General features: G+C 45.0%; 1 protein-coding gene across 7 annotated transcripts in view; it reads right to left on the bottom strand.

Moving 5' to 3' along the window:
- Positions 1-12,485: 12,485 nt before the first annotated feature.
- insig1 (insulin induced gene 1) overlaps positions 12,486-26,864 on the bottom strand; it is a 71,091-nt gene continuing 56,712 nt past the window's right edge. For 5 of the 7 annotated variants that reach the window (XM_069914786.1, XM_069914782.1, XM_069914783.1 and 2 more), the window contains 4 exons: positions 23,319-23,443; positions 21,290-21,456; positions 17,366-17,465; positions 12,486-13,443 (listed from right to left, as the gene is read on the bottom strand). In XM_069914786.1, the coding sequence (XP_069770887.1) occupies positions 13,390-13,443; positions 17,366-17,465; positions 21,290-21,456; positions 23,319-23,443 (446 nt within the window). In that variant the 3' untranslated portion in view covers positions 12,486-13,389. Of the gene's footprint in view, positions 13,444-17,365; positions 17,466-21,289; positions 21,457-23,239; positions 23,444-26,425; positions 26,525-26,864 lie in introns of those variants that run through there. The other 2 variants (XM_069914788.1, XM_069914784.1) reach the window with 2 other exon arrangements.

Raw genomic sequence — 26,864 nt, forward strand, 5'->3', positions numbered from 1 at the left:
CTCAAGCTCTAGGGAATTCAACATTTTAACCCCATCTCGTCCAAATAAGTGCTCTGATCTGATCAACTCCACCTGCTTGCCCATATCCCTTAATTCCATTTTTTTAATGTAAAAATCTATCTCAATCGTAAATATGTTTAATGAAGTAGCCTCAACTGCTTCCCTGGGCAGAGAATTCCACAGAGTCACTACTCTCTGGGAAAAACAGTTTTTCCTCATCCCCATCTTAAATCTACTCCCCTGAATCTTGAGGCTGTGTCCCCTAGTTCTGGTCTCACCTACCAGTGAAAACAATTTTCCTGCCTCTATCTTATCTATCCCTTTCATAATTTTATATAAGATCTCCTCTCATTCTTCTGAATTCGAGTGAGTATAATCCCAGACGATTTAGTCTTTACTTATAGGTTAACTCCCACATCTCCAACATCAACCTGGTGAACCTCCTCTGGACTGCCTCCAAGGCCAGTATAATCCTTCCTCAAGTACGGAGACCAGAACTGCACACAGTTCTCTAGGTGCAGCCTCACCGGTACCTTGTATAGATGCAGCGCGATCTCCCTGCTCTTGAATTCAATTCCTCTAGTGATAAAGAGCAACATTCCATTTGCCTTCCTAATAGCTGCAACCCAACTTATTGCGATTCATGCACAAGCACTTCCAAGTCCTTCTGCACTACAGCATGCTGCAGTTTTTCACCATTTAAATAATAATCTGCTCTTCTATTTTTCCTCCCAAAGTGGATGACTTTCCATTTACTAATGTTGTACTCCATCTGCCAGACCTTTGCTCCTGCAGAAGGTTGACATAATGGTGGCCGGTAGCCTTGGCCTCTTCAGTCTTTGCAGGAAATGCAGTCGCTGATGTGCCTTTCTGACAACTGAGGAGATGTTGGGTGTCTACGATAGGTCACTAGTTAAGTGAACTCTGAGCAACTTGGTGCTCTCCACTCTCTCCACTACAGAGTTATTGATTATTTAGTGGAGTGTGGTCAGAATCTATGGTGAGGATGGTAGTGAATAGACACTTGTGCATACATGTACATCATAGGTGTGTGCTGCAAAACCTGGTCGCCATTTGTTTTGGACTTTCTTGCTGCTACACCAAGATCCAGTTCTGTCAATTGGCAAACTACCACCATACATTAAAATAATCCTTTCACAAGGCAACCTTCATGCATCAGATCTGGGTTGAAAGCAACTCAAATACACCGATGTGACCAATGAACCTACTAATCCCATACATCTTTGGGACGTGGGAGAAAACTGGAGCACTTGCAGGAAACCCACTCAGACACAAGGAATCTCTTAGCTCTTTGTGATTTTTATAAATGATCTGGACGAAGATGTAGAGAGATGGGCCAGTAGGTTTGTGGATGATATGAAGGATGGAGATGATGTGATAGTGTTGAAGGCTGCAACAGGATATAGATGGGATACAGAGTTGGGTGGAAAAGTGGCAGAATTCAATCTGGACAAGTGTGAGGTGATACAGTTTGGGAGGTCAAACTTGAAGGCAGAAAACATGGGTAATGGTAGGATACTTTACAGTGTGGGAGAACAGAGGGACCTTGGGGTCTAAATACATTGATCTCTCAAAGTCACTATAAAATGAGAGGATAGTTAAGAAAGCTTATGGCATGCTGGGCTTCATTAGTCATGGGATTGAATGCAGGAGTCGTGAGGCAACGTTTCAGCTCTATAAATCTCTGGTCAGACCTATAGGGAGATTTAAGAGACTCTTAGACTGGCACATGAATGAAAGAGAAATAGAGGATTATGTGGTAGGAAGGGTTTAGATTTTTTTTAGCTACATATAGGTTGTTGTGTAATTGTGGGCCAAAGGGTCTGTACTGTGCTGCAATGTTCTCAGGTCTAAAAAATATGGTGGCATTGCCAGAGCTGCTGTAATGGCAGCGCTGCCTCTGGTGTGGATGCAGGAGAACAGAGAGTGGATACAGAGTGCTGCTCCAAAGGGTTTAACTGCCCAGTCCTAATGCTGGCGACTGCACAGGCTCTTCAACTAAAATCTTGCAACCACGGAAGTTTGTGCCCAAGATGTCGTCGCCTATGCTTGGCAGCAGCCATGGGGGGTTGTAGACTCGGGAGAGCAGTGAACTGGTGCAGGGCACCAGGAACAGGAAGGACAAACCCTTTTCGAGAAGGAGAAGCAGAGGAGCTGATCCTACAGGACGGTGTTCAAGTCAGCAGAACAGCGAGGGCTCAGCGGCTGAAGGACGCACAAAGTCTGCGGGTGACTTGCAGTTGGGAGACTCACGCAGGCTGCATGCTGCTGGCGACTGGAAACTGGATCGAGGGAACCAGGTTTCGGAGCCGGGATTCAGGAGGGGCTAAGGGCACAAAGGGTGCTGAAGACGTTGGAGGTTTGGATCTGGAGCTCGGGTTGCCGATGGATCGAACAGGCGTCTGTGCAGCTGTAGAGGCTGCGGGAACTCTGGAGGTGAATTCACGGACTCTCAGTGACTCTGAACAGACTCTCGATTCCTTCTCTTTCTGTGAGGACCCCCCCCCCCCCCCCAAGTGACACTAATGGTGAATCTTTGTTGCCCTTATGGCAGGCAGAAGGCATTTTTGTGAAATATTACATTCTGTACTGTTACATGAAAATAAACATGTCTTGAATCTTGAATCCTTACAAATTGCCGCAGATTCGAATGCAGGTCGCTCGCAATGAAATAACTTTGCACAATGTTAATCAATGATTGTGGACCGGTTGCTTGCAAGGACATGACCAAAGCTCAAAGTTCAAGTTTATTGTCGTAGTACATTTGTGACATCACAAACAACACTGAGAATAATTTTCCTACGAACCAGGCAAAATTTTTACTTATTGGTAGTACAAATTGCATTCAAGATCAAGGTACATGCACAACCAACCAATTTTCCCCTGCAATCGCTGCAACCGTGTCTGCTTGTCCCGCATCGGACTTGTCAGCCACAAACGAGCCTGCAGCTGACGTGGACATTTACCCCTCCATAAATCTTCGTCCGCGAAGCCAAGCCAAAGAAGAATGTAATGTTATTGAAAAAACCGGAATTTGTAAAATTTATTAAGGATCAAACTGTTTCTTTCTTAGATTTGAATAGGAAAACAGTTCAGTGTAATTTTACTGTATGGGATGGTTTGAAGGTGTTTTTACGTGGTCAAATTATCAGCTATTTATCAAAGGAAAGGAAGAAATTTTTGGCAGAGACTCGGTCAATGGAAAAACGGATAGTTGATTTGGAAAAAGAATTTTAGAGGAATTGTACAGAGGATAATAAGGTAGTTTTGACAAAATTGAAGTTTACGATATAATACTTTACAAACATACCAATTTGAACGTTTGCTTCAAAGATCTAAGCAGCGTTATTATGAGTTAGGGGACAGAGCTCATAAAGTTTTGGCCTGCCAATTGAAAACAGAACAAGCATCAGGAACTATTAATGCTGTGAGGAAAGATAATCCCCCACAGGTGTTCATGATGGAGGGGAGAGTTTTGCCTGAGATGTCCTGGACTGTGCTCACAACCTTTTGCTGGGCTTTTCATTCAGAGGTATTGGTGCCCTGTACCAGGCTGCGATGCAGCCGGTCAACACACCTTCCACGACATATCTGTAGAAGTTTGCCAAGGTTTCTGATGTCATACTGAGCGTCCGCAAACTCCCGAAAAAATAGAAGCGCTTATGTGCGGTCTTCCCGTTGACATTGGTATGTTGGGTCCAGAAAAGATCCACCGAGAGAGTGACTCCCAGAAATTTAAATTTTCTCACCCTCTCCACCTCTGATCACCCGAGGATCACTGGAAAGTACACCTCTGGAATTGTACAGAGGATAATAAGGTAGTTTTGACAAAATTGAAGTTTACGATATAATACTTTACAAACATACCAATTTGAACGTTTGCTTCAAAGATCTAAGCAGCGTTATTATGAGTTAGGGGACAGAGCTCATAAAGTTTTGGCCTGCCAATTTAAAGCAGAACAAGCATCAGGAACTATTAATGCTGTGAGGAAAGATAATCCCCACAGGTGTTCATGATGGAGGGGAGAGTTTTGCCTGAGATGTCCTGGGTTGTGCTCACAACCTTTTGCTGGGCTTTTCATTCAGAGGTATTGGTGCCCTGTACAAGGCTGCGATGCAGCCGGTCAACACACCTTCCACGACATATCTGTAGAAGTTTGCCAAGGTTTCTGATGTCATACTGAGCGTCCGCAAACTCCCGAAGAAATAGAAGCGTTTATGTGCGGTCTTCTTGCTGACATTAGTATGTTGGGTCCAGAAAAGATCCTCCGAGAGAGTGACTCCCAGAAATTTAAATTTTCTCACCCTCTCCACCTCTGATCGCCCAAGGATCACTGGAAATTACACCTCTGGTTCTCCCTTCTTGAAGTCAACAATTAGCTCCTTAGTTTTGGTGACATTGATTGCGAGGTTGTTGTTGTTGGTGTACCATTCACCCAAGTTTTCAATCTACCTCCTGTAGGCTGACTCATCGCTCCTTTTATAAAACCTACTACCATGGTATCGTGAGCAAATTTGTAAATGGTGTTGTTGCTGTACTGAGCCATGTGGTTGTAGGTGTAAAGCAAGTGGAACAAGGGACTAGGTACACAGCCCTGTGGGTTGCAACTGCTCCCATTCACACATTGAAGAGTTAGCCTTGCTTATGCCACGGTCATCCTTGTTTTAGCCTATCAATCATATCCCCTCCCCACCCCTCCAACAGGTTATTGAGCTTCTTTTCTCTCCTTCCCAATTCTGATGAAGAGCCCTTGACCTGAAACATTAATTTTGTTTCTCTTCCTACTGATACAGTTTGAGAGTATTTCCAGCATTTCTGTTTTATTTTAGGTTTGCAGCACCTGCATGATTTTGATTTCCAATCGCTTTGACCTGTTGATTGTTTCTAACGTGTGTTTCACGATCCTTGCCATACAACTGTCAGCAAACTGTGTGAAATATGTCTGACTGCTTTATTAAAGATACTGTTTAGCTCGTTGAAGCAAATGGGTTAATAATGTTATAACAGAAGAACACAATAAACAATTAAATGAAGTGATCCCACAATGGATTTTCAAACACAATGTGTTCAGTGCCAAGATTATCCTCTCTTTTTGGAACAATCCTCAGTCCTGTGAAACTAGACACACTACTTTCCAAATGTTTCCAACATAGCGCTGTGTTCAGCATTATGTTTTTTATATAACGATATTCCCACCCATGAAATCTGAATAACCTATCAACCCCATGTGTTTTGGAGGGTGGGAGGAAACCAGAGCACCCAGAAGAACCTACGCAGATGCGTGGAGAATGTACAAACTCCTTACAGACAGCGCCGGATTCGAACTTGTGTCGCTGGTGCTGTAATAGCATTGCACTAATTATAGAACATTACAGCTCAGTACAGGCCCTTCAGCCCACAATGTTGTAAAAAAACCCATCCCTACCTCTTAATCCTCTAATTTTCTTTTATCCATACGCCGTCTAAGAGTCTCTTTTATGTCCCTAATGTTTCAGCCTCCACCATCACCCCTGGAAATTCATTTCAGGCCCCCACAACACTCTGTATAGAAATCTCACCCCTGCTGTCTCCCCTAAACTTTCCTTCTTTCATCTTGTAAAGTTGTCCTCTGGTGTTTGCTACTCCCGCCCTGGGAAAAAAGTGATGACTGTCTACCTCAAGTGTGCCTCTCATAATCTTGTAGACCCCTATTACGTCCCCTCTCATCCTTCTTCACTCCAAAGACAAAAGTCCCAGCTCTGCTAACCTTAACTCTTATCTTCCAATCCAGGCAACATCCTGGTAAATCTCCTCTGCACCCTCTCCATAGCTTCCACATCCTTTTTGCAATGAGATGACCAGAACTGAACACTATATTTTAAGTGTGGTCTCACCACAGATTTATACAGCTGCAACATCACCTCACGACTCCTGAACTCAATCTCCCAACTAATGAAACCCAGCATATCATAGGCCTTCTTAACTATCCTATCAATCTGTGTGGCGACCTCGAGTGATTTATGGTTTTGGATGCTGAAGTCCCTCTGTTCTTCCACACTGTTAAGTATCCTACCATTGACCATGTATCTGTTAACTATGTTTATTGTACTGAACTAGTAACCCAGAAGCTCAAACACCATTGTGGAAAGTTTTGAAACTGGATTTGCAGACCAAGGACGCAGCAGAAGTTGCCTCAATAAATATATTTAAGACACAGCAATAACTTCACATAATGGGGGAATTCGGTTGGAGAATCTTGTTGAATGGTGGAGCAGGCTCAAAGGGCCAGGTGGCCAACTCCTGTTACTTCTTACATTCTTGTTCAACATATTGGAGAAAAGGTCATTGAAGCTGAAGATTTTTCTAAGAAAAGGGCAAAGTAGCATGAGCTACTGTTCTCTTAAATTCGGCCTCATTGAGGTACCTGCAACACATGCCTGAGGGCAAAATCCTACCAAGTTTACAGCATCAAGACTCCCTCCTAATGGTGTCGGTGGCTGTGTGCCCACCTTTTAAAAAATTGAAAACCTTTCAAAAATTTGAAACCTTTTTAAAGATTTGAAAATAGACTTTATTCTCAATAAAAATGGACGCACATAATGTCGCATTTGTACAAATATAAGGAAAAATCAGTGCAAAGTTTTTTTAAACATTCTTTGTTATGTTCTTTATTGTACATTGACCCTTATAGCACCATGGTTAGGGCGGGATGGTTGGCATAGCGGTTAGTGGAGTGCCAGCGATTGGGACCAGGTTTCAACTCCCATGTAAGGAGTTTGTACATTCTCGTCGTGTCTGTGTGGGCTTTCCCTGGGTGCTCCAGTTTCCTCCCTCCGTTCAAAATGTTCCAGGGATGTAGATTAATTGGGTGTGAATTGGGAGGCATGGACTCGTAGGCCAAAAGGGCCTGTTACTGTGCTGTATTTACATTTGTCACCATTGCCACCAACGTGCCCCACTCCACTCTCAGGGTTACACCCCCTTCAGTTGTTTGAGAGGCTTCCCCACTGGCCTCAGCCCCACAGCGCCCAGTGGTAGAAGGATCCTAGACAGTGGTCCTTCCCTTCAGAACTCTTGCATTGGCTGCGCCAAGCCCCCCCCCCTCCCCCCCCAGTGTATGTGCAGGAGAGTAGCAGGATTGGGCAGAAATTGATGAGAATGTAAGAAGGAACCTTTCCCAACTGTACTGTAGATTAACACACTCTTTTGTTTTGTGAAGGGGTCAAGCCTAAAGTGTTGGGTGTGTATCTTCACCTTTGTTACATTAACTACACTGTTTGACCCACTGAGTTTCACCAGCTTTGTGTTTTTGCTTCAATCACGGTGTCTGCCGACTTTCGTGTTTCACACCTCGAGGACTGCAGAGGTTCAAGAAGGCAGCCCACTGCATCCTTCTCGAGGGGCAATAGAATGCTTGCTCATTCTGCAAACCTTGCCCGCCCTGTGAGTGAAAGTCTGGGATTAGTACAAGTGAGTGCAGGATGACTGGTGTGGACTTGATGGGCTGAACAGCCTTTCTTTTGTGTTGCATGGCTCTCTGTTGGTATATGTGACTCCAGAACCCACAATGAGGCTGTATCTTAACTCCCTTCTAAAAATAACCCAGCAAATCACTGGTGCATGGGGTGATTTGTGACAGGCAATAAATACTAAGCTCAGCATGCTCAGATCTTGTAGAAAATAAATAAACAATGATACATGAGATCAATGCAAGTCAAGTATTGGAATTTATAATTTCCAATCCATGAATGGTACATTAGTTCCAGTAGTCTGAAGACTGGATTCTGTGCCCTTCACCCCTTCCTCTGGTGCACCCTCTAGTGTTCAGCAGAGAAGCTCACCAGATTTCAGATTTATTGTCAGAATATGTACGAAATCACTTCCAACCCTGAGATTCTTATTCCTGTAGGCAAGGCAGAATTATGACATGTTGGTTGTGCAAAGGAAATTGTTCACATTGTACAAGTACAGACAAATAAAGACACATAAACAAACTGAGAGAAAATAAATCAATAAAGTAATAGATTTTAAATGAGTCCCTGACTGAGTTTGTTGTTGAGGAGTCTGATGGTGGAGGGGGAGCAGCTGTTCCTGAACCTGGTGGTGCGAGTCTGTGGCACCTCATTCCTGATGGTAGCAGCGAGAACAGGGCGTATGCTGGGTGGCATGGATCCTGCTCTCTGACGGTAGCATTCCCTGTAGATGTTCTCAATGTTGAGGAGGATTTTGTCTATGAAGTCCTGGGCTGTGTCTCCTTCCATTTGCAGGGCTTTACATTCACAGGGGTATTGATATACCCATACCAGACTGTGATGCAGCCGGTCAGCACACTTTCCAACACACAACCACACATCTGTAGAAATTAGCCAGGGTTTTGGTGTCATGCCAAACCTCCACAAACTCCTGAGGAACTGGAGGCGTTGATGTGCTTTCTGTAGGATGCTTTTTGTTTGTTGGGTCCAGGTACAATCCTCTGAGATAGTGACCCCCAAGAACTTAAATTTGCTGACCCTCTCCATATTTGCATACCCTGATCCCCCAATGATCACTTGCATTTCTGAATCTTATTTATTTCTCCAACATTACGGATTATCTCTAATGATCGCCAGGGTTTAACACCCTGAGAGCTGACACTTCAGGCAATGGAGTGCAGTTGTCAGCCTAGATGGCACAATTCTGGTGAGGGGTTTGAACTCAGAACTTCTGTCTTAAGGAAGGGAGTGTGCATATCTGACACTGAAGCTGTTCTGTGCCAAATTTAGAAAGCACATTGTTTATGGGCATCAGACAAAAAAACAGAAAATCCTGGAAACACTCAGCAGGTCAAGTAGCACCAGTGGAAAGATAAACATAGAACATTACAGCACAATATAGGCCCTTGGATGTTGTGCCGTCCTATATATCACCAAAAAATACTAAACCCTCCCTATAGTCTGTTTTTCTTTCTTCCATGTGCCTAAAAGTCTCTTAAATATTTCAGACTCCACTACCATCACTAGCAAGGTATTCCAGACACCCACAACTCTCTGTGCATAAAACTTGCCCCTAATGTCTTCCCTGGACTTTCTCCCTTCACTTTGTACCCAAGTCCTCTGGTGTTTGCTAGTCTGGCCCTAGGAAAAAGGTGCTGGCTCCTTGCAAGTGTGAAAGTGTTCACTGTCCCAGTTAGGAGTGGTCAAGTGTGAAAAGCCAAACCCCCATTCCTATCCCAGGACATTGAACAGCCAATTTAGTGGGACAGAAGTGTGAAAGGGGCTTCTATCTCTAGCAGACACAGAACACTAACAAATGGTAAATTAATTACATCTGAATCAAATGAAACTGGTCTCCAGCATTGCCCATGGATCAGGATCCAGGCAGGCCCATTGCATTCAGCCTTCAAGAGCTGTCTGAGGCCTGCAGCCTGGAGTTCAGTGATGATCTCCAGGCAAGAGCAGCAAACAAACAGAGAGAGGGGGCAGAGACTCCCCGTGCAAGACCCATCCACGCAACTGGCGAGGACCAATTGTGTGTCAGCCTCACCTGTGGTCAGATCTAACCCTTGACTGGTAGTTGAGGTGACTTCTATGCTCCAGCCAGAGAGGTCACATGACTCTCCACAATCTACATTCCTGCCAGATTCCAGACAGAGAGGCCACATTATCCTCACAATCCACACTCTCACCAGAGAAGCTACAAGACCCTCCACAATTAACACTATATTGCACCCCTTGGAAGTTACCATACCTACCAGAACTAGGGGACACTGCCTCAAGATTCAGGGGAGTAAATTTAAGACGGAGGTGAGGAAAAGCATTTTTACCCAGAGAGTAGTGAATCTGTGTAATTCTCTACCTGGGGAAGCAGTTGAGGGTACTTCATTAAACATATTTAAGGTTCAGTTAGATAGATTTTTACATTAAAAAGGGATTGGGGGATGTGGAGAATAGGCAGGCGGGTGGAGTTGAGTCAATGATCAGATCAGCCATGATCTTATTGAATGGTGGAGCGGGTTCGACGGGCCTGATGGCCGACTGTTCCTATTTCTTATGTGAATCCATTTACAGGCTTGTACCTACATGACACGCCACCCATACCCACTGATGACCTGCCAACCTCCCCTCTCCACCACCCCTAAGCCCCATCAGCTTCCCCATGGGGAGTTGTGACCAAGGGACTGGTCCCTGGCTCGTGTAATTTGTTCACTGACTCTCATGTGTCAAGAGCGAGTGGTATTCCTTTACTGGCCTGGAATGTAAATGCCCGTCTTCTTACCAACAACAGCACCGGTAACACCTGTGTCTACGAGCAGGTGGTCCAAGGCCATCCTGAATCCTCCTTATGCTGAACTGCTGCAGCCACCTCCATGACGGAGGCACACCTTCAGATTTAGGAAGCGTATGGGTGGCACACATCCTAGAGAGCAGATGCTGTACCATCCCATGGGTGACCGGGGGTCATTTTGGACATACCATTTAGCCCCCACACGCCTGGGCTTTGAGCTGCGGACCCTCTCGTGCCAGGGTACTGTTCCTGTTCGCACTCCCACCGACTGCCCAGAGCAGTGCTGGCTGTACCGTCTGCACAAACATTCCCCAGACCCGATCATAGAGTTGGGACATTGTACTGGCCAGATTTTACACTGAGAAAGACCTGGTCCCAGGCCATCCACCCCATCGGGAAGCTGGATGTGCTCTGTTATTGGCGTGGGGCAAAACTGGTTGGTGATCCTTACCTTCCCAGCACAGGAATATCAAAACCCGTAGAACTGAACAGCTCTCCCCCTCCCCCTCCCCCTCGAGTCTCAATGTTTCATTGTCAACAGGGATCAGTGTTCGTGGCAGTCCTTCGGTTGTGGACAAGCTGTTGGCTCTCAGCCTAATCATCAGTCATGTTTCTAACCACCGCTCAGTGCCTCCAATCCTGGTTCCAGTGCCTGCAGGTAAATCATCCAGTGAAGGAAGGTAAAACTCACTCCCTTGGGGTTAGTCTGAGTGTGGGCGTGTAGACAAGTCATTCCTGTTTCCCCTGGTAACGCCACCCATTGCATATTTCCCAGTCCGTGTACTTCAAACCTACCCCCTTCTCTGGTTAGGAGATTCGATGCTTCACCTGACCACAGACTGCTCCCCCTGACCGCCTCTCAGTAAGGGCATGTCACGGGGCACCACCCACACATTTTCCCAGATCATGCGCTACAGACTTTTCTCCCCTGGCCAGGTGAAAGGTTCAATTGGTTAGTATTCTTTGGCTTGGCTTCGCGGACGAAGATTTATGGAGGGGGTAAAAAGTCCACGTCAGCTGCAGGCTCGTTTGTGGCTGACAAGTCCGATGCGGGACAGGCAGACACGGTTGCAGCGGCTGCAGGGGAAAATTGGTGGGTTGGGGTTGGGTGTTGGGTTTAATCATCTCCATCACACTGGTCCAGTCAAAACTCCTTGAACCCTGCTTACAATGCCAAATGTTATGTTCAATAATAGGTTCAAGGAGAATCAAGGCTGGACATTTTTAATCAATTCTATCCCATAGAACACTAACAAACAGCAAATCAATTACAACTAATTATATCAAATGAACCTGGTCTCTAGCATTGCCCATGGCTCAGGATCCAGGACAGCCCATTGCATTTGCCCCTCCAGAGCTGCAGCCTGGAATCTCCATGCAGTAGCAACAAAGAGAGGGCCAGTGACTGCACGTGCTCAGCTTTTTCAATGCAAGACAGGTCCATGTGACCTGCGAGGACCAATTGTGTGTCAGTCTCACCTGTGGGCAGATCTAACCCTCAACTGGCAGGAGGTGACTTCTGCCTAGGCTCCAGAGATGTCACATTCCAGATTCCATAGGCCACATTGCCCTCACAATCCACACTCCCACCACGTTCCAGATGGAGAGGCCACATGACCCTCCACAATTCACGCTACAAACTCTTGGTTGCTGACCATGTTAATTCCCCACTATTCCCATACAGACACGTCTACCTCCCCCAACTCATCCAAAGTCAAACAAATCATATATCTCCCAGGTACCCCTAGATCCAAAGGCTGAAACGTTGGTTACAGATGTTTATCTTTGCTACATAAAGGACACTGTTTGACCTGCTGAGTTTCTCCAGCTTTGCATTTTTACTTCAATCACGGTGTCTGCAGACTTTGGTTTTACTAGGAATGAACACTAGGGGGGGTTCCAGTTTTAGGTAATCCCCACCCAGATTCAGTTCCTCTGTGACTGTCCGTTCTTTACCTGTGCTATCTTCCTCTGTCCGACTCTCCAAATCCCCCCACCCCCCCCCCCCTCGGTATCTCTGCTTGGCACTTTCTCCCTTTTTATTGCTTCCTATCTCCCCTTCTCACTTTCACCTTGAGGAAGGGTCCCAGCCCGAAATGATCATTGATCCGCTGAGTCCCTTCATCGTCTCCTTTTCGCTTAAGGTAAACATCATCATGTAAAGTCCAGCTGCATCTCTACACACCTTTTGTCAAAAAAAACATTGCCCAACAAAATAAACTCGGTTTGATAATCACTTGAACATTTTTATTGAGAACAGTGAGGGAGGAGGAAAAACCCAAAATGCATTTAATGTACAAAATCAGATAAATCATCCTATTGGCAGGTGTGCAAATGATTGGTTCCGATTAAAAACACTGGATCAACATACAAAAATAAAAATCATTTCAGTCTATGAGTGGAGCAGCAGAAATGATTCATTCAACCGCCAAGAGTGTTGGGATTACCGTATCACTGGAGAATTCAGAGGTTGGCGCAATGCTTCACTCTGTGACGGTCCTGATGCTGGTCCCTCCCAGTTTGAGAAGGATCGTTTCCTTTTGTTCGGTGCTGTGCACGTCCCTCCCATTGTAGGTCCGTGCATACATCCATACTCTGGACATGCGGTGGCACAGGAGCAAGTCTGATGAATACTAATGTCACTTGTGCTGACCGAGCAAGAGCTCCGAGAAAAGAAGTCATATTTCACTACCCCCCCCCCCCCACCCCCAACATGGAACACAGAGGAAGGAAGTCCAGCCGTATTTTTATGCCACCAATGAACTCAAAAAGGAGAAATAAATAAGGAAACAAATTGCGATATACAACAAACTTGTGAACACTGCACTTTCATCTTTCTGACCTAATACTCGCCGATTAGGTTTGTTGTAGCGATAGTGGGAATGGCATTGCAGGTCATGTGTACCCATCGGACAGTTTGGACAGACTGCAGACATAAAACTTTGACACTAAGAAACGAATCAATTGTATGAAGGCAATCACAGATTGCAAATCTTCCCTTTTATGAATATCATGCTCCAACATAGATGGACCCTAGGGTCTCGCTGGTCTATATACGGCCACACTCACACACAAAAGCATCTATACTCCTATCACCATCTCTCCTCTGGATCACACTCAATCGTTCAGTCCTTGTGCATTTTATCAAGGCAGTCCTTGTGTGCAATTTCTGTGACTCCCTGCAAAAAGAGAACAGAACAGATTCAGGAGGATGTGGGGCTCAGGTTGAAATTAGTTACGAGGGGAGCCTATCTGGCCAGGGGAAACCACAAGAGATTATACATGCAGGAGTTTGGAGCAAAAAAAAAACCGAACTGGAGCGCATATGTGGAATGAAATGGACGTTGAAGTTTTGGCTGGATGACCTTTTGTATAATTGAGATTTATAAATGAGTCAATCTAATCTAACGAATCAGCACAGTTGCGGGCCCCATAATCCCGCGCTGTCCAAATACACCCATGAGACAAATGATTATGAGAGAGGCTAAAACAGAATAAACTGAAAGGACTTCTTCCCAGGGCAGAGTCATTGTGGGTGGGGGAGGTAAATTAAGAGATTCACTGATGGGGAACCCAGGGTCACTGACAGTCAGAAGGATAATTAATGGGGGGGAAAAAAAAAATCACTCAAAAAGCAACGGAGGTTCCGATGATGGAGACAGGAGCCCACAGCATATTTAAACTGTACCTTAGTGAGCACTTGAAGGACTGCTGATCGAGAGTTGAGAAGTGGATTTAACCTAGTCTCTTTTTGGTTGGCAGAGTCAGGGTGGGCTGAATAGCCTCGACTCACAAATCTACCACTCATGAAGTTTGAAGCAGTTAATTTTGCAGGTTGAAGGGGACTCATAGTAATGGCATTTTCAAAGAGCTGGCACGCGCCTGGCTTGACAAATGGCCTTTTCTCCTGTAAACAGTCTTGCAGAGGAACTCAGCGGGTTGAGCAACATCATGGAACCACAAAACAGGCCCTTGGAAACAGGCCCTTCAGCCCATCTAGTCCCTGCTGAACTATTATTCTGTTTAGTCCCATCGACCTGCACGCAGATCATAGCCCTCCCATCCATGGACTTATCCAAACTTTTCTTGAGTCGCATTCACCACTTCAGATGGTAGCTCATTCAACACACTCACCACGCTTTGCGTGAAGTTCTCTTGAATGCTCCCCTTAAACATTTCACCTTTCACCCTTAACCCACGTCGTTTTGACTGACCTCCTCCGCTGTCTGTAAGGAGTTGTTATCTTCTCTCCATGTCTCTGTGGGTTTGCCCCATTTGGGGGGTGGGGGGAACGGCTCCGGTTTAATCCCACTGCTCGAAATGTACCGTGGGGGGGGGGGGGGGGGGTGTAGATTAATTATGTGTAAATTGGTGGATGAAATGTCCTGTTACCGTGCTGTATGTATGTTCATGTCAGGTCTAAATCTCCACAAGACATTGGAGCAGAAATAGGTAATTCAACTAATTCAGTCTACCCTGCCATTTAATCGTGAGATGATCCATTTCTCCACTCAGCCCCACTGCCCGGCCTTCTCCCTATAACCTTTGATGCCCTGGCTAATCAAGAACCTGTCAACCTCTGCCTCAAATACACCCAATGTTTTGACCAAAGTCTCCCTTCATTCTACCCTGTTTAATTTTTTCCTGTAATCACAGTTCCGAAAGTCCTGGCAACATCCTTATAAACCTCTGCACTCTTTCAATCTTGCTGATAGGTTTCCCTGTAGTTTGGTGACCTGGCGTCGGTGGTCGACATTTTGAGTTGAAACCCTGGGTGCTGGCCTGAAGCCGACCATGATTTTACACCCACTGATGCTGCTCGACCTGCTGAGTTCGTCCAGCAGATTGCTTTTAGATGGAGCTTCCAGCATCTGCTGTCTGTCTCCTCTCCTGTACAATTCAGAACTTCATCCTTCAATGTTATCCATCCATCACAAATGGAAGGGACAGTGGAGCAGCCAGAGGAGCTACTGTTTCACAGGTCAGGAGAGCCCTGGTTCGAACCTGACCTCCAAAACGTTGCCCGTGTGCAATGAGCATGTGCTCCATGTGACTGTGGTGGTGGGGGGGGGGGGTGGGGGTTCGATTTAAATTTGATTTACAGCACAGTAGAAGCAGATTCTGGCCATTTAAACCCACGCCACCCATTTTCACTCAAATTAACCTATAACCCTACATGTTTTGAAAGGGGGGGGGGGGGGTGGGGAGGAAACCAGAGCACCCAGGGAGAACCCTTGCAGACACAGCGTCAGATTTGGGTCTGGGTCGCTGATGCTGGAACAGCATCACGCTAACAGCCACATTAACCGTGGCGCCCCTTACTCCAGTTTGTTCTGAAAGACCTGCAGATTGGCTGGCTGACTGGCTACTGTAAACTGTTCCAGTGGGCAGAGGAGGGCTGGAATCTTGGTGACGTTGATGGGAATGTGGTGAGAATAAAGTGAGCTTCAGGTAAATGGGTTGGTGCAGATTTGGTGGGTCCAATAGGCTGCTTCCGTGCTCGAGGGCTGCACAGCTCTCCGACTCTGCATCCGAATCCATCTCAGCGTCGCCCGCAGGAATCAAAGGCCATCGACCACCCCCCACCCCCCCCAACTTCACCTTTGTCAAAATGTAGTGGCTTCATTAAGGCAGGCTGCCGTTTGTGCCAGGGGACAGCTTTGGGTTCCTGGTCACATGTAGATAAAGAGTGGTAGCTAAAATGTACGTTTGGTGACACCCTACTCTTGGACCAGCCAGCTGCTGCACTCCTCTTGGTGACATCATCACTGTTGCACGTGCAATGTTAGTGCATCGCACTGGAACAACAGGAAGCGCAGTTAAGAACACAAGGATTAGAAGCAGGTGTCGGCCATCTAGCCCACTGAGCCGCCTCTGCCATTCATTGAGGTGATGGCTGATCTGATGATAGGCTCATCTCCACCTACAAGCTCTCACTTTCTGTATCCCTTAATTTCTTTACTATGTAAAAATCTATCTAACCTTGCTTAAATATATTTACTGAGGTACTGCTTCAATGGGCAGCAAACATCATCCGTTGGGAAAAGCAGTTCCTCCTCATCTCCGTCCTAAATCTACTACCCAGAATCCGGAGGCTATGTCACCAGGTTCTAGTCTCCCCCACCAATGGGGGCAACTTGCCTATTTTATCTATGCCTTTCATAATTTTATAAGTTTCTCTGATCCCCTTATTCTTCCAAATTCCACCAAGTGCAGTCCCAGACAACTCAACTGATAGGCCAACCTCTTCATCTTTGGAATCAACCTGGTGAACCTCCTCTGCACCGCCTCTAATGCCAGTACATCCTTCCTCAAGAAAGGAGACCAGCACTGCACACAGTATCCAGGTGCCATCTCACCAGTACCTTGTACGGTTGCAGCATAATCTCCCTGCTCTTAAATTCCATCCCTCTAGCAATGAAGGCCAACATTCCATTTGCCTTCTTGATAGCTGGCTGCACCTGCAAACCAACCTTTAGCGATTCAGGCACAAGCACTCCCAAGTCCTTCTGCATGGCAGCGTGCTGTAATCGCTTGCCATTTAAATAATAATCCGATCTTCCATTTTTTCTTCCATACTGGATAACCTCACATTTATCATCAACTTCTCGTTTCCTTTAGCCTCCCCCCCATCTCTCTCTTTACTTATCCCTATGTCTCCTCCAGCTCTGCATTCACAGAGCTACCCTCCTCCTCTTGTCAAGAGAGCTTTTCTTTCCTGCCCTCCTATTCTCTGGATCAGTTCAAGAGGGAGTTAGATAAGGTTCTTGTGGACGGGGGAATGAAGGGTTATGGGGAGAAGGCAGGGACAGGGTACTGTTAGTGGAAGACCAGCCAGGATCTAAATGAATGGCGGTGCTGGCTCGATGGTCCGAATAGCCTACCCCAGCACCTATTGTCTATTGTTGGCCTGTACTCCTCCACCTGCTCTTTCTTCCCTCCCCCTCACCTTTTTACTCAGGCGTTTGCCTGCTTCATGCTCGTACCTTGAAGAAGGGCTCATGCCCGCAACATTGGGTAGGCTGAGTTTCTCCAGCGTGAATTTGTGCGTGAATCAGCATCTTGGGCGTGAGAAGGGTCAGTTTGACTGGAACTACTTACCATGGCCAGCTGCCTCCCGATGTTTCCCACTGTCACTCCGCCCGAGAAGAATATGCAGGGTAGCCAGGAGCGAATGTAGAGGAAGTCTGGTGAGGTGTACCTGCAGCAACATGACACAGACTTGCCTTAGCTCTTTGCTCATAGACAGAGCAGCTGCATTAGCAGAACATCGCAATGGTAACCACATAGGGAGGGAGTCACTGACTCTCAGGTGAAAACAGAAAAGGCTGAGGGAAGAGAAATAATGTTTCAGTTTGAAGATCCTTTACCAGAGGGGTTCTGCTCTCTGCTGTGACCTGAAACTAGTTTGGTTTCTTTTTCCACAGGTGCTGCCCAACCCGTTGAGTGTTTCCAGCCGCCCCTATTTTTACTGCAGATACAGTGGCCGTTTTGATTTTCATTTCAATTCGTGTATGCGGTCTTTCAGGAAAGGTCTCCATTACTGCTCCACCTCAGATCCCCAGTCTCTGGTTGTTCCAGGCTGGGATACATCTGCATGAGCAGATATGAACAGGTTTTGAGAGAAGAGGAGGATCTTACCTCTGGTCACTCCAGGGACAATGAACGATGGCTAATGCTACTGCCATCAAAGCCACTCTAGGTGGCAGGAGTACCTCATCACCTGACCAGAAACCACACCAGGGGTGGGTTCTTTGCTCTCCCACAACACATGGCCGTTCCACCAAAATATTTTCCAGAGATATGGCACGGTAACAGGCCCTTCCAGCTCACGAGTCTGTGCCCTACAAATCCTCTAATTAATGCTTTGGATTCTGTGTCCTGGTTTTCCGGGTCTACCAACAAATGCAGATACTGCATGTCTCAGTTTTCTGGGACTGGTTTTATACCCAACCATGTACTGTACTTTAATACTGCAAAAGGTTTACCCGTGGATCCAGTCGGGAGTATACATGACAAAAGGGTAAAAATAGCCAGAGGGTGGGAGCAAACTGGAGCACCTGGCTGAAACCCACGCAGGCACGAGGCAAAAGTACAAACTCCCTACAGACAGCGCTGGATTCAAACCCATGTTGAGGTGCTGTAATAGCGTCACGCTAACTGCTACGTCAACCATCCCGCCTCATGACGAAGATAGTGGAAGCTTGTCACCCTCTCCTCTCCTTGTTCACTGCAGAGCCTATTTTGTTAAGACATTACAATTGGTTGTGAAGGAGCCAGTGGCCTTTTCAGTATATAGAATGGTAAATGGTCTCTTGCTCTACACATGTTGCTGTGCTTATGCAGTATGTGTACAAGGAACCAGAATGTGGGGAGAAATAATGTCTGGTCCAGAATTTAACACTAAGTGAGGAAAACATTAGTAGATACTGCCTCCATAATTCGTTGGAATTTAGAATGAGGTGGGATCTCATTGAAACATTTTGAATATTGAAAGGCATGGACAGAGTAGATGTAGAAAGGCTGTTTCCCATGGTGTGAGAATCTAGAACAGGAGTGGCCAAACTTGCTTAACGCAAGAGCCACATATGATAAACTTCAGATGTTTGAGAGTCACAAAACATGAAAAATTTATATACATGTTTTTACTCTTACATGTACATTTTGTTACAAAATATTAAATACGTGTACATCATCATATTTGTCATGAATGTAGTTTTTAAAATGGTAATTTGTATTAGTAATCAAAAAGTACAAATACCAGACATATGCATGCAAGTCAAATTTAGTGGACCAATTTTTGGGGTAAAATTTAGGGGGCTGGCTATCTCTCACACACTCCTTTGACTGCAGTAAGTAACTACATTGTTTGGGGGGGGGGGTGTCGGGAACTCAGATGGGCGGCGGGCAGCCGGTAAAGGGTGGTGAGCCTGCTTTCTGGGAGTCGGGTGCTCAGATGGCTGGGCGGGTGGTAAGTCTGTGGGGGTTACGTTGTGAGCTTGGAATAGGCTGGCAACCAGGGCCAAAAATAGGGGCGTCAACTTTGACACTCCAAATTATCTGAAATGGCTGGGACTGGACCTATTTTGGATGACTGAATTTTTTAGACAACTGGTCATTTTTTAAAAAACAGCCCAGAAGCAACAGCAAATCACTTGCATCAATGCTTAAACAACCTTTTTAAAACAACCTTAAACAAGGCTTTTTAAGCATTAATTCTCACCAAAAAACAAAATGATGGCTGCGGCCGATCCCCGACACGTCCCCAACGCCACTGCCGATCACCGAGACCTTCCAACCGCTGTCACCCATCCCCGACATGTCGCCACCGCTGCCGCTGATCCCTGGGGAGGCTTCCCGGGCCAGTGGAACACTCACTAGCAAGTCAGCAGGCTCCTATCTCCCAGAGGCTGTTCCGGCTTCGCGTCCTGGTTCTCAATGTTGAAGTCCGGCACAGACCCAGTCTTTGCCTGTGCACAGTCCCCCTCCCAACCTCCGCCCACACCCCCTCCGAGGTCCCCGCTCCTCCCTCCCCGCATTTTTAGCCCTGCAGTGCCCAACCCCACAACCTTCCCGCACTGCATATTTCTCAACTTTGAAACCACGGCATCTGCAGCAGTCTCACAGGAGCGTCTAATGCCCAACTCTGAACCCTCCCCTCGGCCTGCACTGGAGATCCGGGAGGGTTGAGAGTCAGTGTCGGGAGTTCCGGTGTGCAGTAGTAGGCATCAGGAGCTCTGGTGAGCTGAGGGAGGGAGGTAAGGGGAGAAAGGTAAGGAAGGAGAGAGGAAGGAGGGATGGGGAGAGGAGGGAGAGAACATCATGGTCTCGCTCCTTCTTGGGATACTACTCTCCTTGATGATACTGGGACAAGGGATTCTTCTGACTGCTTGGGGCTGGGAGACAGAGGCACACAGTTTGAGAGGGAGATTCAGAGAGAAAAGTCAATAGAGGAAAGTAAAGAAGAAATGAAGAGAGGGGAGGGTATTGCCGTTCTAATTTCATGTCAGGTGAATTATTTTCTCTCCCAATCTGTGAGGTCAGTTTGGCTCCGAAATTTTTTTTGGATAAATGAGGATTTTTGATTGTTTTAGATACCCTCATGTATCCGAAAATTTTCACTTCTGGGTTAAAAAAGTTTTGGATAAATGAGGATTTAGGATAATGCAATTTTGGATAATCCGAGTTATTGTCTACATAACAAATGTTTGGAAAAGAAAATGAACTACTGTTGTAAAAAGGGTCAGGATTTCATAGGGTGGCATAGTTATGCTGTGTTAACAGGACCGACATACTTGGGAACGTCCAAAATCTTGCTCTGAGGATGCACATTTAAGCACTTCCTGAAGGGGGTGGGGAGGATTTTATGATGGCTGTGGGAACTTGTTTGACATTTATAACACTGCACAAAGAAGGTTTTTCTTCCTGAACACTTTTGGATGTATATTTTAGGCTGTTGATCACCAAAATCACCTCAAATTTTTTTTTAAAGATATAACCTATTTTGTGATTTCCTGACATATTTTAAGTCCATTTCTCACAGACAAAACCAGGAAGTGCAGCGTGTCGTTGAAAATTAATTGTCTGCCTTCGCACTTAGACGTCTTCCCTGCTGATCTTGGTGCAGTCAGTGACAAACATGGTGAAAGGTTTCACCAGGACATTGCGACCGTGGTAAAGAGAAATCAGGACGACCGGAATCCATCAATACTGGCCGACTCTTGTTGGACGCTGACACGAGAGGCATCAGATGCAGAGTACAAATGAAAATCAGCGGCAAAACATTTTTAGGTCAGTCGAACTATTACAACTAACAGCATCAGTATGAGATGAAACATGCTAAGTTCAAAGTTAATGTTTCTCCAACTCCCTACATGATACTTTGAGTTCAGCTTGAAGTTGTCTTCCATAAATCCCCCCCGCCCCCCGATTTTTTTTTTCAGGAAGCAACAGTGTACATGGATGTCGAGGATGACTGGGAAGTGATGGGGTGTCCAATATACCAATGCAAACACTTGTACTTACTGGTAGACGCCGTTATACACTAAAAGCTGAGCGACCAAGGTGGCCACAAAGGCTATTGTAAGACCAAGTCCAAATCCACTTCTCGAGCGATCGAAAGTCCACCACAGACCCAGTGAGAGGGCCGCCAGGGTCAAGGACAACTGCATGTTATTTGCAAAATCTAATTTCTGATTAAACGCCAGAATTAAGGAAAGAGCCAAAAGCATCCATGGATTTAAAATCAGATTTCAGACCAGGTATCACATGCACCTCGTGCCAATTTATAATACAATGTGATATTTTGTAAATGACAATAACTAACTCATCTGTGATGATACAAAAAGTGTTGTTGCAGAAACTGTGACGTTGAAATAGAATCAGTGATAGTGTTCCATTACCAAAATCAACTTTTAATTTGATTCCATTAAAAATTTCTGAAGGGAATAACCTTCAACCAACAAGTGTTAAAGAAACAGAACCAGTGACCATCTGTTAACAATTTTCCCTACCTTTGAAACCAATTAACTAAAAATATAACAGATGGTGGATGGACATCAGTTTATTTAACAAATTCCCTGAATTTCTCGAGTCCACTTTTATTATGTCCTTTTACAATGGACATCATCTATCACTTTCTTAATGAGATTTATAAATTCCTTGGTGCCACAGTAAGCAAGTTGTATTTTCATTCAGAAAATCCCACCATCAGATGACACTGCCTTCAGAATGAGACACAGACATATGGCAGTCCACAAAAAGTTGTGGTCAATACTCATGCCTCATTTTGGCTCAACTTCCAGAGAAAAAAAAACTGGAGACAGATTAGAACAATGGGAAGAAATGATTAGTCAACCACAGAATCAGGCTTCGATGGATTATGATCAAAGGTTAGTTTGCAGGGGCAACAGGCCATCAAGAAGGCAAATGGAATGTTGGCCTTCATTGCTGGAGGGACTGAATATAGGAGCAGGGAGGTTATGCTGCAACTGTACAAGAGACTAATGAGGTCGAATCTGGAGTACTGCAGGCAGTTCTGGTCTCCTTACTTGAGGAAGTACAGGTATGTGCCGCTTAATATCCGTTCGGTGGCATTTACTTGGAAAAATGAGACTAACTTGAGTATTCAGAGATGGCATTTAGAAATGACATCTTATATTCCATTGGAAAAGATTAGTTTTTTTTTGTTAAAACTTGGAGTCTGTATTTCAGTGATATAGGGTTGAATTATTAATCTTCTTTCCACACATTAGTGTTCTTGCTCCGAACCATGGCAACTAATTGATGAGTTTTATTTTATTTGATCTCTTTCTTTCCCTTTTTTGGGGGTAGTTTAGAGGAGGGTGGGGAGGGATAGGTGGCATTATTTACATAAAAATATCATGTATGTATTCTGTTTTTTCTTCAACTGTATTTTTTCGTTGTATAGTTTATCGTGATTAATAAAGAAAATTTTAAAAAAACTATCCGTTCGAGCAACGTCTGACTGCATATACGTCTGTGGTCCCATAATTATTCTGTTATGGCGAGCAAGTGGGCAGCATTTTAGAAAAAGAGTTCCCTCTCCCCACAGCCCCATGATCCCTATTTATAAATAAAAAGTTTAAGGTACACTACAATATCCCATGTCGTTTTCTTAAGTATATAATATGGTGTTTGCACATTTAATTTCGTGGACATACCTGTATAAGGGTTTGGTACTATCCACGGTTTCAGGCATATGCTGGGGGTCTTGGAACGTATCCCCCGCGGATAAGGGAGGACGACTGTACTACATTTAAGAAGCAGTTAGACAGATGCTTAAATAGGCAAGGCCCTGAAGGATATAATGTTAACAGAAGCAAATGAGATGCCTAGATGGGCTGTTTCTGTGCCGTAGAACTCCATGATTAATTTGCGACCGATTGACAACAAGTTAAACAGACTTCAAAATCCAGGCAACATCATAGTTTTGCAAAACTACTTGGCAGAGACCTGCAGATGATGTTCTGTGATAACAGTGAGGATTGTGGCTCTTGGCAGGAACTTGAGGCGTTAGCAGTTGGAAGGATACAGCGCTGGCGTGATTAATGCCGACAAACACCGCTACGCATCTCATGACGCTTGCCCATTCCCTTTTGAACTTGTGCGGCTCTCCGAGGTGGCTGTCAATGCAGGGGTACAGCAGACCCACTACAGCTGTGCAGAGGACAGAAATAAAAAAAAAAATAGGGTCATAAACTGGAATTGTGACGAAGATCCTTAGAATTCTACCATTCAATAAGTAGCGCCTCGTCTTCTCTCGCAGAACCAGTCTCCTGCACAGATTCCTTGATTTCATTTAAGTGTTTTAAAAAAAATGACAATCTGGAACCATGCTGGTGGTGATGGATCAGCAGGACTACCTGTTGTACACCAGCATGGTTTGACGTGTCTGGATACACACAAAATAAAGTTTTTCTTCTGTACTTCATTGCTCTGGACAATAAAAATTTCAATTCATTTTTCTGGACTCTTGGATGCTACTCAAACACTTGCCTAACTCTAATCCTAACCCTATTTCACAGGTTGCAGTGTAACATAATTTTTTCCCGCTCACTTGGGAGGTGGAACCGGACCTCACGAGACCCTGGAATGAAAACTGTCCTACTGTTTCCCATAAGGAGTTTTGCCACATCGAACCCCAAGAGGAAAACATTCCAGCTAAAATACTGACTTCCATCTTCCGGACCTCGCTCAACTTCATCTGAGGTGGCCGCAGTGTCCTTTTCTAAAACCAGTGATAGCTTTCAAATTCTCAGATGCACTAAAATTATTCAAAAAGGAAACCTACTGACAATGGTGTTCCCAACCCTGGCTCCAGCCGCACGCCTGCCTCACCCTGTCCTAGTCGTGCAACCTGCTTGTGTTCTGGGCCTCTGGCTCCCATTCCAGTCCAATGAATAAGCTGAATGTCAGACCATTAGGGTTTCCAAACTCAGGTTTTTTTTTAAACTGTAAAAAGCCCAGACGACACTCAGTGAAACTGATGTTGTGGCTACGATACAGATTCATCTCAGGTAAATAATTGCTCAAATAAGTTTTTGAAGAGTTACTGTGCATAGTATAGTGGTTAATTTACCGGGTTGTCAAAGGCTATAGCGAGAAGGCAGGGGAGTGGAGCTGAATGGGAAAATGGATCAGTTAACGATGGAAGGGCAGAGAGGACTTGATGGGCTGAACGGCCCACTTTTGCCCCTATATCTTATGGACTAGCATACAATTGATCCGAGACTAGAATTTAAATCCCAGCACATCAGATGAAAAACTTAAATTTGAGTTAGAACATAGCACAGGCCCTTTGGTCCACATTGTTGTGCTGACCTAATAACCTACTCTAGCATCTCCCTTTAATTTCCCTACTGCATAACCCTCCATTTTTTTCCAGATGGGTCTACCTATCTAATAGTCTCTCAAGATATCCTATTGTACCTGCAGCTTCCACCTACCACACACTGTCGACTTCCCCCTGTTCTTAATCCAAGCATTTTAAAGTCTGTGTTAGCCATTTCAGCCCTAGGGAAAAGTCTCTGGCCATCCACACAATCAATGCCTCTCATCATCTTGTACACCTCTATCAGGTCACCTCTCAAATGGAGGAATAAAACAGAGAAAACTATCATAATGCCCCCAAACCCTTCTAGGGGAAGGGGTCTGACACCCTCATCTGGCCTGACACATTTGATACTCCTGTATATCACCATTGTGTTATACTTTTTAACTACCCTCTGAAGTAGTTTGGCAAATCATTCAGTTCAAGGTTCAATGAGGGATGAACAATAAGTGCCAGCTTGTCAGAGGCACCCATGTTGTGTGAACAAATGACAGTAAAACCCCTGTTATCCGGAATTAAAATAATCAATACAAAAAAAAAGGAAAAGAAATACTATTAGGCAACAACTACACAAGTTTAAAATTGGGGCACCTCGCCTTTAGTTCGCCAATCACACAACCTCAAGCATCCAGAAAATACACTTATTCTGCATCTACCAATGCCAATAGGTGCCAGATACTGGGTTTTAAAAAAAAATGTATTCAAAATATTTGCATCGTTGCCATAAAAGGAGCAAACATTAAGGGGTAATCAGAAAAGGCCAATGCTTAGGGAAAGAGCTTACTTCCCAAGTGTTCCTTTTAAAGGGAGATTGGCCTTCAATGCAGCCCCAGCAAATTCTGTCCCGTTATTAAGGCAGAACAGGTATTCCCTACTTTACGAAAGTAGGATCAATCTCTCTGGATTTCCCAAGTATCCAAAATCTACCCATCTCATCCCTGAGCACCAACAACTCTGAGTGAAAAAGGTTTCTCATCTCTCTTCAGAACGGCCACCTACCTTCTTGCCTGAAGCTTCAGGCTTTGTTTCTAGAATATCTGGTCGAGGGGAAAAAAAAAGAGCTTCTTGTCTCCTCTGTCAAGCCTCCCAGAGTCTTGCATTTCAGTGAAATCACCTCTCTTGGGGGGGGGGGGTGGAAGGAGGGGTCTCAGCTCCATTAATCTCCGACTTTACTGATCCCAAGAGTTAAACTAATCAACCTCCGTTAACTAAGTGTATCTTAGGTACAGAAAGTACATCACCTTGTCGGAGGTGGCCGGAGGGCTGGTGAGCTCTAAGCCCTTCCCAGATCACAGACAAGATTTTTGTTTTGGAGTGAAATTTTGTTTATTTTTTTGTTGTTGTCAGATTTACTTCATTGTTTTGCACATTACTTGTTAATTATATCTGTAATATCTGCATACCACAGTAAAACCCTTGGTATCTGGAATTCAAGCAACCGGCCAACAAAAAAGGAAAATAAATAAGAATAGCAATATGCAAGTTTAAAATAGCAAAAGTAAGATCGTACCCAACTCTTTCCAGCATGCCACGTGAATAGACCACAAGAAAAAACAGCCATTGCTGTTTGGCTCACTCAAAAAGTGCTTGTTCAAAATGTGGCTGGACAGCACTTGAGTGTCCTGTGATGGTAAAGCCTTGATATAAATTCTAATTTTATACTGTTTTTGGCCCTGAAGGGATCAACTCATTATAAAAAGATTTGTTTTCCCCACCACCTTTTTTTTAAATACACGAGTTATTAAGGTTACTGAATGTTAGAGACATTGGTGATAACACAGGGGAACGTGGACAGAAAGAATACTGACAGCTGTTCTCTCAAATGTTGAAAGGGACCTTGGCTCCCGGGTAACCTCACTTCCGAGTTTTCATTCTTCTTTTCAAGTGCAGTGGCATGTTGTTAATAGCAACCAACCACGATTGAATATCCCCGCTCACCAGTTTCAGCTGGACCAATGACAAAAAGGCTCCGCCTTGGACTAAGCTCCGCCCCTCCAACATGTTGCAATTTCATGTAAATTCAGTGACACGTGGCGGGAAACAAGAAACCCCAACATCAGATGCTGAACCAGGCAATGAAATGGAAGTGCCGCGAACCACAACAAAGGTGGAAACCGCGCACACACCACCCTTTTCGGCTGGTCAATCAATGCACGATGACGCGCACAGATGCATTGTTGTATTTTCTTTTGTCTTATGGTTGAAAAGGATTTTTTTTAAAGACTTTTAGCCTTAAGTTTGTGTTGA

The sequence above is a fragment of the Narcine bancroftii genome, chromosome 1 (genome assembly GCF_036971445.1).
Source record: "Narcine bancroftii isolate sNarBan1 chromosome 1, sNarBan1.hap1, whole genome shotgun sequence".
NCBI lineage: Eukaryota > Metazoa > Chordata > Chondrichthyes > Torpediniformes > Narcinidae > Narcine > Narcine bancroftii.